We start from the raw sequence: 22,406 nt of genomic DNA, 5'->3' as shown, positions 1-22,406 counted from the left end.
CTAGTACTTTAAGTATTTATTGGAAGGAGAAAGCCCCATTTAACAGGAAAGATACTCCTTTAATATCTAGGTGTTGAAGCTGTATGTGAATACATTGAACAAAGGAACCAATTCAAGTTCTAGTTTTATCAGTTGATAGGAAGCAGCAGGAAGATGGAGGAGTTTTGGGTTTTTTGGTTTTGAGGTTGGTTGTTGTTTTTTTCCAGCATGAGCCCATTTCCATTATGGTTACACCAGATTGATCTATCTGTCCTAAAGATAGCTTGGGTACATATACACAAGCTGCAGTCACAGTCTCACTCCAGTCTAGGCGTATCTGAAATCTCTTTACGAATGCTAGCTAATACCATTTATACTATAGGGGACAGGTGGAATCATTTAAGTCTTGGCATATTGACATTTCTCTGTACTTAGCCCCATAAAGAATCACAGACTAAATTTTCTGCCGCCAAACTGATTGCATGTTGAGTTAAATCATATTTGAAAGTTTTGTTTGTTGTATTGTTCTGTTATCTCTGTCCATCAGTTACTATGATGAAGCTTTCCTCTTTTTTTTTTACAAGACAAAATTTAGGCCTTTGGAATAGACATTCCTGGCCAGGGGATAACATGATACAGTATGTGGACTTCAGTTTCTCTTAAGTGTCTGCATACTGCAGTCATAGGCATGACTGAAAGAAGATGGAAGGAATTTCATTTACACATGATTATGGAGTAGATGATTAGACTATGAGGAACCATGGAAAAACTACTTCCTACAGCCTCATGCATCACAGGGCCTGAAACACCTTCCAGGAATCTGTAGCATAGTCAAAGACTGACAGCCACAGTTATGAGATGCCGTAGAAAAGGAATAAACAGCTCAGAGGCACTGGATATAGGAGAAGCACTTACTTTAGCACTATAGAAATGCTTTTATTTTAAAAGTCACAGCCACATCTGCTTCCTAACTCTGTTAACCCTCTCTAATTGGGATGGGAGGGAAGTGACAGAGAGAAGGATCAACATAGCTTAGTTAGTTCTTATCTGTGCATTCAAAAGTCTCCAAGCAACACATGAAGAAAAAAGGATTCTATCAGCTCCCAGTCCCTGTCTCAAAGTCAGTTCATTTTCACATAAGAAAAGATCACTGAGGACTCTTCCCAGGTCATGGAGTAATGCCATTGCCATAGTTGGGGATTAAAATTCTTAGGCAGTCGTAGGAAGGAAGCAACACCCCACAGTGAAGAGAAGAGCAATAAATCAAAAGAAAAGGTGACAGTTCCTGCAGACTTGACGCAGGAACAGTTCCTCCTTTATCCCAAAATATGGATCTCAGTTTAACTCCAAGTAGGTAAGCACAGTTCACCAATTCATTAAATAAATAAATAAACAAACAAACAAATAAAAAGCGCCACTGATGAAAAGATGTTCTCACCAGCAAAATTAGATACTTCCATAAGAAGTAGCAATTGGGCAGCTATTTTAAGAGTATAGAACCAACCTGAGATCATTGCATTACAGCAGGAGATGAATGTATATTTAAACGTAGCTTTCATAACAGGCTTTCTTTGTGATGTTAACTGAGTAACTTTTTCCTGTTTCCTAGCTCTGTGCCTCACAGCAAATTTGTTGGTTTATATTTATGAAATGATCAGATATTACAGCGTTCTCATCTCTAAAGTACTCTAAATTATTAATATGAATTAATATCAAAGTATTCCAGACACAGAATTTAAACACACTTCTCAAGTATACTGAAAACAACTGCTATATTAATAAACTCTGAGTGGTCATAGATCTTTTTTAATGTAGAAATCATAAATTAACAGGAAATTTATATAATTGTTATCCATCTCTTGGACTGTCAAAACCAAGATTTTCACACCACAAGAGATCGAGAACATTTATATACATTTCCTATTAATTTATTATTAATGCATTAATATATGAGATTCATTTAAAGATTAATAAAAGGTATACTTCTTGCTCCTCTACTAGCTGTTCTTTTACCTCTTTATGGACTTCTAGCTTATTGACTTTCAGACTTCTGGACATAAAGAAGCCTTTTTCAAAGTTATATAAATACCCCACACATTGTGGACAATATTGGGAATAAATAATAAAGTCACAAATCTAATATAAGGAATACTTGCAACTTTAATTTAGCTGTGTTGCATATACATTAGATTTCCCCTTCTCCTCTTTCTGACTAAATACATAACTTTCAATTTTACTGTTTTTTTCCAAAGGATGTATCAAGACAAAATATTTATCAGGATAGGTTAATGTTTCTGATGAAACAACATCAGTGTTTCCTGATTTTGATCATTAACCCCGATATTTCATGCTATGTTAAGATTATGATATAATAATATTAGACATATTGTAAATATTAAATTTACATATTTCATGCTATGTTAAGATTATTATATAGTAATATTAGACATATTGTAAATATTAAATATTCATTAAGTTGCAGTTACTACAATGGAAGGTCCTCAGTAGACGTTTACAGCAGTCTAAGCTACCCCACCTATAACTAAAACTGCAAACATTCAAAATAGAATACCAAACAAAGCTGTTCACTATTCCTTTTTACATACATACATATTTTCACTTTTGAGCTACATGTATGGCTTGGAAAAGACAAGTTGCTGGTAAGAGGCAGGAAACATTTTAAATCAGTATTCTATGTCAAACTAATCAAAACCCTTTCATGAGTGGTGTGTTCTCTTACTGTTTTCACTTCTTCCCTGTCATAACCATTCTCAACTCATGCTAATTTCTGGTATTTTCTTTATAGAATCATCATTAAAAAGTTCACAAAGATTTATAAAGCCAAAATGTAACCAAAAGAAATCATGTAGCTGAGATTTATTTCATATTAAATTGCTCATAATTGTCCACCTAAAGGTATGCAACATAACTGATATCAAAATTAGATGAATACATAGGAGATTTAGGATTACAATAGCCATTCATGAATTCTTGTGTTCATAAGCACTTATGGTTTTAGGACTGAGAAGGGAACATCCTTGAATATATTAATTTGTAACTAGCTTAAAACTTATCTATCCTCCACAGTGAGTAAATTACAAAAAAATTGCATGTATAATGGTTGCTTATAATTAATAATTTCAATAAGATACAATAACAGGTTTGATAGCTAACATACACCATTTTTATCTATTTATTTTTGCAGTAACAAGACAACTTGAACAGAATGAAGGCCTTTTTTAAACTATTTTAAACACTCAGATCATTATTACATTATCATATTAGACATAGGTATTCTATTCCATTTTTTCTTTTTTCTTTTTTTTTAGTGCAGTTTAGTTTTCTCAGCCCCTGTTCAAACTATCATTGTAAACAGCTCTAAAGCATGGCTTTTAGTTTAAATACTGAATCCAAACAAATAAAAGGTAGTAACATTTTTGTAGACTCCTCATGCATTGTAACATCATAGACAGTTTGAAAAGATCATAATCATAATACATTGTTATCTCTCTAACCCTGTTGAACTGTGCAGCTGCAGAACAGGAGATATCTTTGTTGAAACCTGTACTGAGAAAATCAGTGATATTATTTTAACATAGCTAGAAGTATTTCATATTTATACAATGCTTTTATTTATTTTTTTAAAATTCTTATTGCAAACCTGTATCACTCAAATATGAATGGTTTGCAATTACAGCCTCCTTTGTGGGAAATATTTGTTTAACACTACCCACCTTAATTAAGGAAGTCTAATGAAATGCTACATGAAGTTCTGCTATACATGAAGATTTCAGGCAGGCAGACAAGAGTATGTTGAAAGACAAGAAAAGTGTAAGTTCGTAATAAAAGAGTCCAGACCTGAAAACCCAGTTCATGCTTTTGCAGAACACCCTAACACCGTGCCAAGCTATAAAGCAAATTCTGAAAACAATGAATGTCAGTGTTTTGCCATTAGCTGTTTCATCGTGGGTGACGTGTGAAGTGGCCTTGGGTACATCTAACTGCAATGACATCTTAAATCTGGGCAATCTGCATTTAAGTTATTAAAAACAAAAATAGAGACCTTTGAAGCTGTAGAATTCCTACGAAGTCTAACATTGTATTTATAGGTGATGATAAGAAATTTCAGCTGCTACTCTTCTATTAAGTGGTGCTCCATATTTTCAAATCCCTCTGATAAATAAGAGAAGCTGATGCCTTGAGGTGCAGATTTCTGTTCCCCAATTTGATTTACAAGGTTAAAGTGATTACAGAATCAAGGTAGTCCTCAGTTGGTCTTTGGGAGGAGGAGGCATCAGCTGTGTGCATCATATATACAGTGAGAATTCAAGAAGTTTGACTATTCGAGGGCTGCTTACAGACACTGGATTTCAGTGTTTCACTCACTGTGCCATTTGTCTATAAAGCACCATGGCAAAATCAAAGTCATGGTGCTAGTTTTTTCATTTATGCTAGCCAGCTTAGAAAATTCTGTCCTCAACAGTGGGGCTGGATGAAATAGCAAGAAATCAGGTTCATTAAGAGCTTTGAGTATTTGATTTTTTTTTTCCATTACAAGGGTATCATTTGGGTGCAGCAAATGAAACTAGGCAGGTTCAAACCAAAAGACAGCCAATAGCTTCTGTTTAACCCTTTTGGATGCAAATACAAGTCACTATTCAAAGAGAAGGATCTTGAAGTCTGAAGTACTATTGTCACAAAACTGTTGTATTTCAGTACGATGGAAGGTAGAACTTTGGAAGAGTCCTCTGAAGATGATCTAGTCCACCCCACCTGCTTATGCTACAGCATATTACTCAGGGCATGTTGCCCAGCTGGGTTCTGAATATCTCCAAGGATGGGACTCTAAATCTCTGGGCAACCTGTTGTAGTGTTTGACCACCCTTACTGTAAAGAAGTTTCTTTGTGTGTTTGTTTTTCTCCTCTCACATTTAAATGGAATTTATTTTATTTCAGTACATGCCCCGTGCCTCTTGCCTAGTTGCTGGATGCTAGTGAAAAGTGTCTGACTCTCTCTTCATTATTTTCCCTCTTCAGGTGCTTACATGCATTGCACAGATACCCCCTGATCTTTTTTCTTCAGGCTGAACAGTCCCAGCTTTGTCAGCCTCTTCTGCAACCTTCAGAAAGAATGTGGTCAATTTGCTTTGTTATTTCATGTCCCTCAGAAGAACCTTAAAGCATTGAAGTTAAACTACAGAACACTTGGTGGAGGGTGATACTTATTCAGTGAGCCTGAGTTGCTGGGAAATGAGATCCCACTTCTAACAGGCAGTGAAAAAGGAACACTGAGCCAGGGAATGCAAGGCAGACAAAATAAATAGCTGATGCTGCAGCTTTTTCAGATCAAGAATGCCGAAATTCAATAAAACACCATGTGCCAGGATGCAATGCGCTAGTTTGTTCTAACCAGGTGTGACATATCAGGACAGACATTTTACATTTGTAAATGTGTCTTTGACAATACAATACATACATATGGTCCTAGGCACTATAACACAAGCATTGAAGTCTTAATAATATCTTTGCTTCAGTTACTTCTGTTCCATAAATTCCTACCAGAAACCATTTCTCTAAGGCAAAGTATGCTCACAACACCTACCAGACATGAAGTGGTTTGGCATATCTTCACTGATACGAAAGCTCAGTCTCAGCATTCCTCTCAGACAGTGCTTCAATATGCTTATACTTCTGAGGTAACTATAAAAGCCACTTCTTTCATCAAATATGTTAGCTACACTTTCTTAAATTTCAGCAACAATAAATTAACTGCTCAAGCAGCTGAAATTCTCAAATTAGTTTCAATACATGGTTTGACCTGCATAAAAATAAATAATTTGCACCTATTTTTTGTGCATTATGCTCAACTAATGAAGACAAATGTATTAATTTATTTTAGTTACAGAGGAACTGAAGCTCAGCATTTTTATGCATGTATAAGTGATGAATATTACAGTTCAGATTATATGAAGGATTACAGATTTAGTGCAGGCAAGCAGAAGAAAAAAGCCTCCTGTGTTAGTACATGGTTTCCTATTTATTCCTATAGAAAGATCCGTTTATATGTCTCATCTCCAAGGACTGGTAAAAAAATGCTCATTTTAACATAATCTGTATGGTCTGAAGGTAATATGTAGCTTCAAGAGAACTAGGGTGTCCTAACAATAAAACCAAGCTATTTTAAAATACATTTTTATTATTTTTTTTTAGTGCTTTAGATTTTGAAAACTATAGACAGTGGACAATGTTTATACTTCTAGTACTGAAATTCAGAGCCCAAAAATTGCACTGTGTTCATTACACTTATTATCCAAATTTACCTGATTATGTATTATATACATAAACACATATGCATATTTTCTAAGTAAACAGAATGCTGGACTGTAAGATGGAATTTTTTCCCCAGAAACAGTACTTTATGACAGGTAATAGACAAGGACAGCTCAGATATCCTCAGTGTCCCCCACAATATAAACAGTACATACTTGCAGAGTCTAAAATGTCAACAATGATTAAATTGAAAACCAGTGTTGGCTGTTGGGTTTAGTACATTACAGAGGAAATCCAGGAATATATTTTCATTGATGCAAATTTTAAACTTGTGAACTCTTCAGCATTTTCAGATATGTAGGATTTGTTTTCAGTTATGTTAACCAAGTGTATTGATAACAAATTTGGGGACTAAATTAATACATCATTTACCTGTTATTCCTTTTAATTTCAGAACTACTTGCTTTTTGAAAGGTTCCCACATAATTCATACCTGTGGCTTTGTTGGTTTTACATAAATATATTTAAAAATATAGATGGGTAAAATTATAGACCTTTTGTTTACCAGTCAGTATCAGCCACAACTGAGTTAATGGAAAAGTAGAAGCAAAGCATCCTAGGCTGTGAGGCCTACGATGTTCTTTTTCTTTTTCTGGTATTTCTTCAAATAAGGCAACATGTGATTCTAATTTTAGAAAATTGTGCAATATTTAAAATAAATAATGGGAACAATAAAAAAGAAAACAAAATCCCAAAACAAAAAACTAAAGCTGACTTGTTTCTCCTGGAAATGAATGTCTAAAATTATGTTCTGCATTGATCACTGACTGCCAAATGTACAAATTAATTGAAAGGAATGTGCCAGTCATGCTCAGTGCCAGTCATTGTACTCAATGTCATTGTTTTCCAGTCTTGCCTGAGATTTAAGGAGAGTTTTTAAAACACGGCTCTTCAAAACATGACCTTTTTATTTGGTGGATGTGTGAAAAGAGAATGATGTTAGAACACAGAAAGCAGCCCTAGGTACAGTAAGAGATTAAATTCAGAGAGTAAGGAATGTTGATAAACTCCAAACAGTTAATTTTTAAATAGATTAAAAAAAAAAAAAAAAAAGAAGAGAAAAGAAAAAAACCCGGTATTTAATACAAGCCAGTATTTTCATTTATTGCAGCTCTCTTGCTAACATAATGTTCTTTGAATCTTAGCCTAGACTTACAGGAGAAAAGACAAGAAAAAGAAAAAAATGAAGCACCAATGTGAAAGGGGATGAAAATTGTACTGCTTCAGTTCTGCAATGTTTGAAATAGAATGAAAGTGAGGCATGGAAAAAGAAAGTTTTTTTTTTAAAATACTGAAAACATTTTCACATCTCCCCCCTACCCTGCAACTACTCGCTTCTGTTAGGTTACAACCTTTTGTTTCTGCCACTGAGAGATAGATTGCAGTTTTTTGTAGCTGTCACAAAACATGGGAGGCTCTCAGGATTGTCTTCAGATTCAGCCTAACAGCTGACTGGGCAGAAATTCCATTTCCTTTTCCACAACCAAGTTTGTCTCCTATCACTGCTTCCTTCATACTATGACTAGCACTCATCCAGCCTCATTAGCATCTATGCAGTTAAATGTAAAGTAAATTAATTTTATGAAAAAAGATGAACAGTGTCTACCAGCTTAGGTCATTAACCCTGCTCATATAGCTGTCAGTTTTTGCAAAATGCAGCAGCCCTATGCCAGTTTAAAATAACACGGAAAATTCAGCCTTACTTTCTCACTCAGGTAAGTTATCAATAGAAATGCTATGCTATGCCTGGGTTTTTTTGGTTTGGGTTTTTTGGTTGTTGAGTTTTGGTTGTTTGTTTTTGTTTTTTAAATAATTGACCTGGTTCCCAGACTCAGATAATAAATCTTCACTAGCCTTGTTGGTTCTAACAGATGTACATTAAAAATAGAGGAACAGACTGAAAATCTGTGTGTTCTTGTACACCTCTGCAGGAACAATAAGCAGCACCACAAAGAAATGAAGCATCAAGCATGACAAAGACTCTCATCAAACACTTCTTTAGGGAAAAAAGTCTGTCTTTTCCTGCAAACCTGTTCTCGTAAAGCAGTTGGAAGGGCAAGACAGAACTTTATCTTCCAGCCAAGAAGATGAAAACTCTATTAGAACTGAACATTGGCAAGAATTGAAATAACGTGATTGGTGTGACTACATTCCCTACACTAAAACATGTTTGGAATACTGAAGTAAGATGTAAGCAGTCAGTGATTAAAATAAAACATTCCAAACCAAGTCTTTTGAAGAATCTTGTAATCTTCACTAAGAATAAGAGCAAAAATAGAGAAAGATAAAAAAGACATAAAGTGAAAAAGAAAAAAGAAAAAGAATAAAGAAAAGGAAAAGAAGAAAAAGAAAATGAGAAAGAAAGAAAAACAGAAGAAGAAAAAAAAGAGAAGGAAAAAGAAAACAGAAAAGAAAAAATAAAAAAGACAAAGAACATGAAGAAGCAGAAATAGAAGAAGAAAAAAACCCCCACAACTTAATAAACAATGGCATCCAAGTACTAGAATACAGTACACTAGAATAGACTATTTCATTTGGAAGGTGTGGGAAAATTACTTGGGGTGGGGGGCAGGGGGGGTGTTGGAGAAAACTGGGACCTAATAGAACCATCGTATTACAGAAAGCTCTTTAGGGTAAAATACAGCTATTGCTTTCAGGATGGTTGGCATGCACAGAACCTACTTTATCACAGCTCCCTAAGCAACACAGCCTGCCATCTCAGCACATGCTGATTGGGGTAACGGAGGATGGAGTGGAGACCCCATGGCCAGGCTCCATAGTACTCCCCGCAGGAATGGGAAGCTGACAGTCTGATAAGCTACATAGCAGTTGTCACATGAAGGATATATAAGAAGATGTTTGCTGCTGATTCAACCACTGTGGCAAAATTACTTTCCTCAGATGAAATAATCTCATTGTCATACTAACACACACCTCCATCCTGAAGTCATCCACCTCCAAGGTACTAGCACACCTCACTGGTCACATGATACTAGTCAGTGACAAAAATATATATGTCTAGAGTCACTCAAGCTCCACCTAAATGCAAAGGAAATGGACAGGTACAGGGCTGAAATAAGTCCAAAGGAGGGAAATGGTTGTCTAAACTCCCAGATAACCACATCTTGATTTAGATTCACAAAGTTAGAACAAGCTGACCCACTCTCTAAAGTTGTCAAAATTGATGAATGAAAGGAAGGGATTCAGTCTTGGGAAGGATGGAAGCTAACAAAGAAGCATTCAAGCGAGGAAGTTCTAGCCAATGGAGATAAAGTGTCGCAACCCCCTATATATTGGAAGTAGGAAAAAGGTAATTGTAGTAGCAGGAGGTCACAACCTCTGACCCAAAGAGCCCTCCTGAAAGAGGGCAAATCCCTGCTTGGAGAGAATACGTAGTTAGTGAAGAACTTCAGTAGTGCTGTCTGAGGATGCTGACTAATTTGCATTGGAAGCAAGAAACTTAACCAGTCTTGTGTATGTTAATGATTATGCAATGTACTATGAAGTATAAAAAGTGGACAACTGAGGGGAGAAGTTAGGGAAGACTGCATCAGAACTTCTGGGATCAGTCAACGGGCTGAACCTGTGTTCTCCCCCGTAGGGATACCTACTGGGTAAGAAATTTATTCTACGGCTAAGTCATGCTAGCTATTACTAAGTGTATTATTTTAAGCTTACTTTGCAGTCAGTTTACTGGCAGTCTTTGAACTTTATTCTGTCACTAAATTGTATTTTGTAGAATAACAATCTTCAGCTGAAGTTCATTTTGTATAAGTCTCCAGAGATGTAAGTTGTTGTTATAGGGGATTTGGCTCGATGACGCTGTCAACGGGGGTCCCTGAATAAGTTGGTCGAATCACCCCCCGATACAGCAGGCTGTCAGAACGCAGGTAGCGGGCAGGCTGGTTGGATACAAGGGTCTTGTCTTTCTTGGGAAACTGACAGGCTGATCAAGTATAGAGAGCTCAAGGAAGCCCCCCTTCTTAACATGACAGAAGGGACCTACGACAATCATCTTGTCCAACTGCCTGACCAATTCAGGGCTGAATAAAAGTTAAAGCACGGTATTAAGGGCATCAACCACCTCCCTAGAGAACCTGTTTCAGTGTTTCACCACCCTGTCAGTAAAGAAATGCTTCCTGATGACAAGTGTGAACCTCCTCTGACACAGCTTTGAGCCATTCCCACAGGTAGTGTCACTGGATACCAGGGAGAAGAGCTCAGCACCCCCCTCTCCACATCCCCTCCAGAGGCTGTAGAGAGCACTGAGGTCACTTTTCAGGCTCCTCTTCTCCAAACTAGGCCAAACTAGCCAAACCATCAGGCACTACTACTACAAGTGCTTCAGGCACTACTCACAGCACATTCCTTCCAGCTATTTAACCAGCTTTGTGGCCCTCCTCTGGGCCCATTCAAGTACCTTAACATTATTCTTAAATCATGGGGGCCAGAACTCATTATCATTGTGATACTCATCTGTATCATAATCCTACCCCCTTAAGAAGAATCTATAATTGCAGGATAGCTATACTATACATTTTCATTTAATCAGACCTTAAAGAATATCCTGCCCCTTACTTTGGTGGTGGCTATTAAGTCTAACTACAGACAACTGTACCTTTAGTTTTGAGGTTCATCTTTAAGTAATTTCTGGAAAACAGAAGGCTTTCTGTTCATACTTTAATCTCTGTTAAACTGGACTGCATTTTACTACAATTATAGGTAGCACCTAAAGCAGGAAAAAATTCTAGCGCCACTATGTTCTAAATATGTAGTAACACATTCATTTTCTTTACTAGAAAACATTCAGGACATTTGTTTAAATTACTAATTTGCATGTAGTTCATGTTCTAAGTGTAGAAACTGCTTAACAAAAAAATAAGTTAATTCAGACATGTAGCAGTAGAATTAGAGGCTTTGGTCCTTTAAAAGCTACACAAAACATAGGATGCAATATCCTACACATCTGTAGGATGATGAAGTGTTATTCTTACACTTACAAGGTGTTTACACCGATTTTATCTACTTTTTATTTCACAAGCAAACTCCAAAAGTAAACTACTTTTGATGATTACAAAACCAGGCTGCAAAACTCTGTCTGGAATGATAAATGCAGAAAAGGAGGAGGCTGAATGAAATCTAAGAGAAGATTTAAGACTATTTTGAGACTATCTTCATTATATCTTTTTCACTTTCTATTGCCTATTTAGGAAATAAAAGTATTTTTTCTGTATTTTTACTACATTAAGTTTTAATCTTTGAAATTACAAGCATCTATTAAAAGCTTTTGTTCTTAAGTAATTCATATACTCCACTGTGCCTTCATCTAAAATTGTCTATATTTGGAAACATGCACTTAATAAAAATGACAGATAATGAAATATTTTGTAAAATACTTGCATTAAGAACACAGGTCAGCTAAAAAATTTCAATATTATAAAATAAAAAAATTATTGTGTACATTTTTTCTAGATCACTCCCTGGAGACAGAATAGGTAATATAAATCAGCTGAACCTATAGTGTTATTAGATACAACAGAACAATTAAGTGTTATACATTTCCTGATTAAACTATTTGTTTAAATACTATTTGAATCCAGCAGCCTATCACTGGCATAGGAAGAACATGATTGCACTGAATTTTTTAATGGTTTAGGTAAATATAAATAACTCATGAAGTCATATTCCTAGAGAAGATATGAAAAAGCAGATCATAAATTTTTGCCTGAAACCGTTTTTTTCTGCAGTGAAATCTTTAATTTAAGTGAGTGGAGTGTGAAATACTCTTTCTAGATTCTATGTTTGATGAAATTATATGAATACTACTGTCTTCGAAATGTGCATACTCCAAACAACATTTTAATTACATGCTACACATCTGACTGAAATTCAGAAAAGAAAAAAAACCAAACAAACAAACAAAAAAAACCCACAAAAGCCAACGCCACTCTTGGCTCTGATTTGCCAAAAATAGAAGATTTGAATGCCTAATTGAAAAAAAAAAAAAAAGTGCAAAAGTATATAAATAAGTTTCCACATGCAAGTGATTTGCTTATTACATTAGCTGGCCAAATAGACTTTTTGGAAGTCATAGGTGAGTGGGTAAAATTTTGAGAATCCTTAAGAATTCTAAGAGATAAAAATTTTTGTAAACAAAGACATTTAATTTGATATTTCATTATCTACAGAAAAGAGAACCTCACTAAAAATGACACATCTGAATCAACAGAACATGAGAAACTTGAAGTTTTGTTTCATCCTTTGAGCTTAAGAGAACATACTGATATCTGAGGTCTGCAGCCAATGCATTTCTGCTGGAAGGCTGTTTATTTTATTCATATACTTTCCTATCTGACATGAGACATATAACTTGTTTGTATCACAGCAGCTGCCAGCTTTCTATTGTGACTATATAAATATACAGTGTGTAGATATAGTTTATGTACTTACATGAATAAATTTTGATATCTGAATCTGGGTTACTATTGCATGTTGTTGCAGCTTTGTATAATGGGTAGTTCTGTAAGACTTAGTTTGGCAATGAAGTATCGGTAGCTTTATCCACTTGGTATGTTGATCCCAAAATACATTGTTTAATTTTATTCATATCCTGAGAATTGGATTTTATCCCCATGTACAGTGAAGAGTCTCTTTATATTTGGGGGAATGCACATCTCTTTTTTTAACAATTTTTTAGTTAACAGTTAAATATTTAAGATCTGAGCCTCAAACACTTTCCAGCATTTTTCAGGGCATCTCGATAGTTCCTCAGTATAGAAAGATTAAAGATACCAATAGTAATATGCTGTAGTAGAAAAAGTCATAGTTTGATCATAGCAAGGGAAAAGTCAACAACCTAGTAACTGTGAAGAGAGCCATGTAACAGATTCAACTCAGTATGTTTTGCAACTGAGATACTAAGAATACTAATAGCACAATTTATTTTCTTGTAATAACTGCACAGGAAGAAAGGATTAAAAATATGTACTCCACCTTTTTCTCAAACTGTTTTTTACCTCATCATTATCATATATTACAGGAACACCACTGCTATACAGCTAAAGACCCCTCTTAATCTAATTCTGTAACTTTCCACAGCTCAATAATCACAGAGAAACAGTAGAGAAATACCTAGCTCAAATTTCTTATATGCGCCATATCTCTCAAACGCCACTTTCTATTTTATGTTTAAGAGTTAGAAGAAATATATGCAAATTTGTAGGATTACTTCCACCTACCATTTTTCATTTTCAAAATGTCAAAGGCATTACTTTGCATGTATCTCCACACATGCAGTTTGTCTGGCATATGCCAGGATAGTCCTGAGTTGCCACAGAAGTGCAGATCATCTGAAAGCATGCTCAGCAGATCTGCTCATATGGAATGGAGATATATATATATACTTGTCAGCCACTTATACAATCCAGGTTCAACACAGAAGCAACTGGCAATTCAGTAGAAAATGTGCCCAAGCCAGATAGAAAGTAGTCTGCCGTCTACCATGCTGAAGAGAAAAAGGAGTTTGGAAAAGAAATAAGAACCTGAAACCACCCCAGAGTGATGAAGCATTAAGGCCTCAATACAGACTGCATAGAAGCTAAATATCTAACCTTTCATGTGGTTCACTTAACCTTAACTATGATATTAATAAATACTCATTATGGTAAATAATATTTGTCACATGATATTACTGTGTTTTACAGTATGTTGACCACAAGAAAGTCATATTAAATGTGTTTCGGTAGGGCATGAAATGTATACTCTGGATAGACTGTTTTTCCTTGAAAAAGTTACACTTATGTTTGATAAGAGGACCATAAGCATGTGGAAGTATCATAAACATTTAGGAATCCTTTGGAACAGTAAATTTATCCCAACTGAGATTTATTCAAGAACAAACCCAATTTTAAACACCTTTATCATACATGATGGAAAAATAAGACCTTTAAAACTACTGGAGGTAATAAGTAACACTTTAGAGGATCTGTCATTAAAAGTGGAAGTTATTCTGCATGCCCACAGAGTTTGCTCTCTCTTTCTCCCACCACCTTTTTCTATTCATTTCCTTTCCATGTTTTCAGTCTCCCGCTCTCCCCCTTCCCCCCACCCCTTCTTCTTCCCTCCTTCCCTCCCCTCCTTCCTCCCTTGCATATCAACATTGGATGACGTGTGTATGCCCAAAGAAAGCCAAATTCCAACCACTGAAAGAAACATATATGTATTTCAAATAGATAAATGTACATGACATGTATTCATATATTTATAATTAGAAATAAACTATACAGCATACTTCAAGCTTTATGCGTATTAACAAAAGTTTTCCTATATACCAGATTCATTGACGAAGAACACAGAACTGGTAACATACCTCCTCAAAGCACATGCTAGAATAAAGCCAACGCAAACCCCTGGTCTGTGGAGCTTCAAACTAGCAGGTACAAAACCAAATTTGCTCTAACAAAGCATTACACTCCTGGTTACAAAGCTACAAAGTTGCGAAGATGGAAAATCAAACAAAACAAACACAACCCCAGTTACAAATAGGGTCTCCCTTATCTGCTCCAAAGTACCAATCGTTGTCAAACATCTCATCCCAGGTCTTTTCTTCCCTTCTCTTTTAATTATAAATGATTTTTTTCTAGCCTAGTACCAGAGATGGCTGACTGATAATTGATTGAAGTGTATACAAAGCTGTTATCTTACTTTGTAAACATGTATCACGAGAATCATTCATTGCATGTATAACTTAGCAAATTCACTATCTCTGGTTTATTCTTCAGTGCTGTGGGTGTCATATGTGACATATTAAATAAAGCTAACAGCAAAGATATCACAGAAAATGCTGCTTCACACCTATTTGAAGCATCAGCGTATTTTGTTGATTTTAAAGGTGTACAGTGATCCTACTTTGTGCCAAAAGTACATTGTTTCCAATTTCCTTAATCATTTTAGCTATCTAAATTTTGTTTACTTCACTAATGCTTTTAGAAGGATTAAAATAAACACGTAAACTCAGATTTTGCTTCTTCAGTGTGCTTGGAACTAATTGATACCTATAGACTGCCTGACCTGCCAGGTTTTTTCTCCTCATGTTGTGCAACTTACTTTCTCCAAATTTAAAACTTCCACGTCGTGAGCAAAGAGCTTTTACTGTAGTACTCTAAGCTAGTACTGTACTTAGGTGGTTGTGTTTTCCAAGTTATTATCCTATCATAAACTACTCTGATAGCGTATTTTTCTATTAGGAAAGCTTTTAGTTCTTCAGCTTGCAGATACTTAGACTCAAGCAAATTATGTTCTTCACTATTATTCTATTAGCCTTCAAGAGGAACAAGATATGTTGCACCTGCTTCCTTTGATGCTGTTCTCAAAAAGTAACGATAGCCATTCTAATGTATTCAACATAAGGCCTGTATCAACTGTATTCTACAAATTTAATCTTATGTGCAAATATATATGCAACTTCAAACCACTATTCCAGGAGATTAACTGGATATTTTTCCAAAGCTGGGGAGACGATGTCTACATCTTTCAGATACCATGCATCTAATCAGATAGTTCTGTATTGTTCTGCTCAGAGATGTACCTCCCAAACAGGCACAAGCAGTAACATGCGCTTTATTTATGACACCATTACACTGTAGTTTTCCGAGCACTTGACAAGTTAGTTTTAGGATTATTAACTCTAAAAAGATAGTGCTCAATTGCATGTCCATAAACTTCTTCCATAATCATTAAATAAAGATGAAATCTACTTCTGTAGATTTAACCATGCTCTTTTAAAGGCTCCAAAATTTTTTTCCCATAGAAATGAGATTACCCATAATGCATGAGTTTATTTTGTATTATCCACTGCTCTGTAAGATTTTTTAGCTCAAATAAAGCAATATATTTAACAAAAACTATTCTGATGGGCACTATAGACATGCTTCTTCGCAAGGTTTCCTTTCAAATGTATATGTGAACTATGCATTATTTTAGCAGAGGCTATCTAATCTCTTTCCTCTGAGACTGTGCAGTTAATACACAAGATACAAAACTTTTACAAATATTAGTTCTCAGGATGGCATTTTATTAATACTGCCCAAACACAAGATCAATCTCTTATTCTTGGCTGTTCTGGGAAAGCTCTAGATGCTGTTTTATGGTGCCTTCATTTCTTTTGTGAAAACCTTACTTTTAAGTACCTTCCTTTTTACTTAGTTCCTGTTATATTTCCTTTTATGACAGCCTCATCTTTTTTCAGATCTTACTTCAACATGTTTTCTGAAGTTTAACACTGATTCAACTTGTTTTACCTCCTTTGTGATCTCTGATTCCTGCAGGTATGTCCTCTATTTTTTTTTTCATTTTGATTTAAGACAATTGTCAGTTCATAGATCCCCTTGTATAACACTATTATTTCTCTTGACACAGGCACTTTGTTATTACTTGGAATCTTGCAGATGAGTAAGAGCTGAATAATGTCATTGATATGACACAAAGTTAATGAAAAAATAGTGCATGCATGGTGCCTGTTCTTCACAAATAAAGTAGGGGACAAAGGCCAAGAGACAGTTTACTTACTTGCTCTTTACATCTAATACTTCTTCCCCTAAACTTTTACTCTAGAAGTCTGTTTCTGGCTTTATCATTGTTTTTCACCTGTTTTCTCTGGCATTTATGCTGCTTCACTGATTTACACATAATCAAAATAATTTATTAAATAGCCTGGTCTCTCTCATTCCTATCACTTTGGCACTTCCATGGATGCTTAGATTTCTGGGGCGTGCCTCAGATGCTTCACAAGTTTGCATGCAGCTTATTCAGGGATTCTAAACTACCACTAAGATTTCATTTTTCCCTTACTAAACCTTCGAGGTGTTTCACCCTCAAAATAACAAAATGTTTATATATCAGAAAATATCAGAAGCCAAAAAGTGCAGCAGGACTGAAGTCCAATCCCTTCTGGCACTTACAGGTGTACAGAACATATTCAGCAATATAAGAAGCCACAATAGAACAGGTGGAAAAATTGGTATATGAAATAAAATTAGATTCTTAATGACTAACAATTCAAAGACAGAATGAACAGAATCATAATTTCTGCAGATGTCCATTTCATAGTGAATTATTAAAATAATGAAAATTATAAAGGTGGTATTAAAGTTGCAGTAAATAGCTGCAACATGGAGGGAAACCTGTATCTGATACTACTAGATACATCTTTATCCAAGATATTCCAGCAAAGTTCATTTCTTAACCCTCCTTAATATGTCCTTGATTTAAATTACTGGACTCAACTTTCCCAACACAATGATTTTGTGTATACTATCAACACAGATAAAATCAGTACCAGATGAAAGACTTATTTGAGAAAAACATAAAACATATTAACATAAATTACAAAATGATAAATTCTTCTTAAAAATAAAGTTAGAATAAATATTGGCCTTGCAAAGAAGTCAGCAGAACAATCTTATAATATTAAATAGGATCATTGGCAGTACTGACAGAGTCTTTATGTCACACCATTTCCTATTCCCATCTATTCTGAAATCTAAAGCCAGATCCTTAGCTCAGGTCCTTCAAAAATCACTGCAGTCAATGGGAACTCAGCACCTCAGTGCTTGCTGAATCCTATCCTGCAGATTCTAACAGCCAAACTAATGACTGTAGTTGGCTTCTAACCTTGCAACTAAACTTTTGCACCTAATGAAGAACACCTGACCTGGAAAATATATAGGATTGGAATTACTCTGCAAAACCATATTCCACAAGGTGAATGCAGCATTTCTTTTGTCTGTGGATTATAGATGGGATGTTATGGAATCTTTCCTCCTCTTTTAAGAATCTCAGTGATTAACTTTCTCAGTATAGAATTCTATTTGCTAATGCAAGCCTTGTACTATCAGCAACTCATTCTCTAAAGAGAGAGATCAAAATTTTAAAAAACATTTTTTTTACAAAGTACTGTGAAAAGTACTTTTAATTCTGACTGTTGAACATATGGAAGGTACCACATAAAAGAAACATAAGAAAATGTTTGAATTTTTTATAAAGTAACTACTTTTTGTTTAGAAAATTCAATAAAACCCATAAATGTTGATAAAATATGTTGCATTTCCACCAGGTGGGAAAAAAAAGAACAAGAAAAAAATGCTAGCAATGTGGAGAAAGCAAGTGTATTGGAGCTATGCTACTGCAGCAGCTAAGATTAATGAACAGAGAACAAATGGTTGACATTTCACCTACCCATGGGAGTTCCAACGCCATAACCTTTTGAGTCTATCAGGCCTCCAATCTGTGTTAGGTTACAGTTCCGCTGTGTGACAAACTCAATGGTTGTCGACTCCATTAAAAATGCATAATCAGAGGTAAGCACACGCTGGATACCTTCTTCATTACTTTTGACAAGTACTGACTGCCTCCTGCTACTCATGAAAGCCCACATCTTGTCGTAAGTGGAGATTTTGGATTTCTGAAAGACAAATATTAGATGCAACATAAATAATAATCTGCTTATAAGACTGAAAACAATTTCTCAGTCTGAACATTGCTCTCTTAGCATATTTTACTATGTGTTAGGTTTTACCAGGGCATTCTTCTAACAGTGCCTGTACCTTTCATCTCATCTGTAGCTCTCATCTTGTCAGTGTAAAACAAAACAGCTGGACAGATCCTCAAGAAATGCACAATATCTGTAGTTTACCTGTTCTTTATTGCTTATATGTGGTTTGGTTTTTTGTTTGTTTTTGTTTTGTTGTTTGGTTTTTTTTTTTTTTTTTTTAAGATGAAGTCCTTTGAAGCTGGAAAATTATTGAGTATTTCATTGTAGCCAAGTTCATCAGTGTCGGAGAGTGTTATATGAGAATCTGGATTCTGGCACATTTGAAATGTTCACCCTTATTTCAATCATACATCTACTCCTGAGCAATTCTGAGAACCTAATGCACAGCGTGGCAATCTGAAGTAATCAAAGCACTTACAGATGGCAGTATATGGAGAAAATAATTGTGAGGAAGTAGGCAGCAAACATTTTATCCACGGTACAGTGCAAAAATACCTAGAGAAAGATATTAGGTAAGAGATAGCTAATATAACTCATACTAGCTTGCCATTCAGAAATTGACTACTAAAAGCCCTAAAAATGAATATGTCTTTTCTGCTTTAATTTTCCCAGAATGCAAAGAACTCTTGTGATAGGAAGAGAGAGACCGTAGTTTCAGTCAAAGGAGACAGTGATTTGACACAAAGTGATGCTGTGCAGCTACAGAGGAGTCATTTCCTTCTTTGCACCTCACCATCTTTAAAAAAAGATATTACCTTCCCTCATCTTTGTAAAACACAGTGTTTAAGAGATCATAACCACTGGATAAACCGAAGGTATTACAAATAGTGGACATTTTACATTAAATTTGCCCAATCTGTTTAATCATATTTTAATTTTAAGATGTATCAGAAAATGTTCAGTAATGTTAAATCTTGCTTAGTAAATAAGATGCAGAAATACAGCATGAGAACTAGTGTAATCACACTTTTAAAGAAATATTTCATCTTTTAGTGTCAGCCTTAAATATAACTGCCATCAACTCTGGTGGAGATACTAAACAAAGATTGACAGTACAAACCTTTCTGAAGTGTATAGTGCAGGCTACTGAATTTGTTTTATGCACAACAGAGAATGTTTTATCTGAAAATAAAAAACCAACATTTTATTCATGAAAACAAAACCACAAATGGTTTTCCTCTGTGTTTGGAAAACTACTCTGCAGACTCATGTGGCTAAAATATACAAGCCGGAACAATCAGAAGCATCAGGAGCTCATCTGACATTGAAGCAAAGAAAATGACACTCCAAAATGTACATATTGCTTCTTGTGGTTATGACTTTGTCATTCATACTGACAGAGACAGGTGCTGTAATTTACATTATGTTTCCATCTTCTTTCACTGTGTACAAATCAATCTGGTTAATCAATTTATATACTCTACCAATGAAGTGTATCATTTTATCTGGGTTAGTTCTCCATATTGTTTCATCTAACTGGAAATCACTGTCTGGAAATCCAATCTAACTTTAAATCAACCAGAAATTATGTCTGTATAAGATAACTTGTGGTGACATGATTTATCATGCTTGTGTTCCCTCAGTAATGCTGAAGACAATGCAGAACAGTAGGAGAGCTGCCTATGCTTTGCAACGTTTGAATTTCACTGGAATAAAAAAAAACTTACAGGAAAGATGGAAATGAAAAGGTTAAGCAAATCAAGAAACTCATCTACCTGGTACATAAAATGGTAGCTCTCACAATGTCATTCAGAGGATATTGTCAATGACATACTCAGTGGTCACAGATTACAGATCATTAGAAGATAACGGTGCATGTCAGGGATCACAAAAGGGAGCATGGCAAAGCCTCTAAGTTAGTCTAACACTATGTACAAATGTGAGGCTGGAAACAGAAGGAATCATTGTTGTAATGTGTTACTGCTCTATCCTAAAGCACTGGTTAGGAAAGACAAATATATGAGCAGTGAGACTGGACAACAAGGTTATAAAAATATCAGGATGTTGAATGAATGCCAGAATAAACAAGGATCAGAGGACAGGGAAGCAGACCTCATGATACAAGACAAGAGTGTAAAAATGCACAGCGAAAATGTGCCAGGCAAATTCTGACAGTTTTTTACAAAAGCAACATTACAGATCTGTTAATGGGGATTTTTATTTTAATGGCAGCATCCAACTTCTCTCCTGGCTTCTAAAAGCACTTGGGTCTCACAGACCATGCCTCAGCTTTGCTTCCAACTATGCAACATTTAAACTCAAAAGAGGCTGTAGTAACAAAGGAAACATTAAAAGTAATTAAGATTAAATTTTGAGGAAAAGTGGAAAAAAAAGTCAGAGGTCAAGTTCTTATATAATTCAAGAAAGCATTCTCGACCACATAAGAATTAAACCATGACAATCATTACGTTAAAACAACCCTAAGGATTCCCAATGCTACTACACTATGTTGTGACACTGCCTGTAACAGCTATGTGACTTTTCCTGAGCCTTGCTTTTTACTAGGCATAGGCCACTTTTCTTAAATTTGCTTGATTCATCAAATTTTTTAAGGCCAAAGGAACAATTATGAACATTTATTTTGATCTTCTGTAATATACAGACTATGAAATGTCACTTTCGAATTACTTTACCAAGCTTATCACTTATGTGTTTGCACTGACAAAAAGAATGATCTATAACAAGTGCATTCATAAAGACCCACCTATATGAGCCTTATCAAAGTGCCCAACATGGTCTTTCACAACATCCTTGATGACATGCTTGTAGGGTATGGACTGGAAAGATGGAGCACCTACAGATGGAGAACTGGCTGAGATGTTGATCTTGAAGGTGGTAGTTAGTAGCTGAAGGCCAGATTGGCATCTTGTCATGAGTGGAGTGCCTCAAGGGTCAGTTCTAGACCTGAAACTATTCAATATTTTTGTAAACAGTTTGGAAAAGCGTATTGAAAGCACCCTCACCAAATTTGTGGATGACACCAAACAAGGTGGAGAGGTAGATACACTGGAAGAAAGAGCTACCATGCAGAGAGACCCCAAGGCTGGCAAATAAGTATAACAGAAGCTGCATGAGGTTTAGCAAAGATAAACACAAAGTTTATCCAAGCATCTATACTGGCTGGGAATTGACTGGCAGGAATGTAAGTTGACTGAAAAGGACTTATGGATCCAAGAGGACATCAAGCTGAACATAAGCAAGTAGCCCATCCTTGCAGCAGGAAAGCAAACTGCAGGCTGTTTCAGCAAAACTACAGCCAACAGAACAAGGGTTATGATTAATCCACAATATTTGGCATTCGCCAAGCCACACCGCTGTGTCCAGTTTTGGTACTCCAAATTCAAGAAAATGTTAAAATTGGACAGTGTCCATCAAGGCGATCAGAAGGTTAGAGATTTTAACCTTCAGAGATTGTTGGAAATGGTGTTGTTCAACCTAGAATGGAAGCCTTACATAGAATCTAATCTTGTTCTTCTATTACCTAAAGAGAAAGTTGAGAGAAGTTGAAGGTACTCTCTTCACCAGCATGCATGGTGACAGGGTAAGA

General features: G+C 35.5%; 1 protein-coding gene across 1 annotated transcript in view; it reads right to left on the bottom strand.

Annotated features, from left to right (window-relative positions):
• Positions 1-22,406, bottom strand: part of GRIK2 (glutamate ionotropic receptor kainate type subunit 2) — a 415,942-nt gene that overhangs the window by 20,962 nt on the left and 372,574 nt on the right. The window contains exon 15 of the mRNA XM_037392944.1: positions 18,544-18,769. Within this exon, the coding sequence (XP_037248841.1) occupies positions 18,544-18,769 (226 nt within the window). The remainder of the gene's footprint in view (positions 1-18,543; positions 18,770-22,406) is intronic.

The sequence above is a fragment of the Falco rusticolus genome, chromosome 6 (genome assembly GCF_015220075.1).
Source record: "Falco rusticolus isolate bFalRus1 chromosome 6, bFalRus1.pri, whole genome shotgun sequence".
NCBI classification, from domain to species: Eukaryota; Metazoa; Chordata; class Aves; order Falconiformes; family Falconidae; genus Falco; species Falco rusticolus.
Note: the sequence above shows the minus strand (reverse complement) of the source record. Positions and strands in the feature narration are given on the sequence as shown.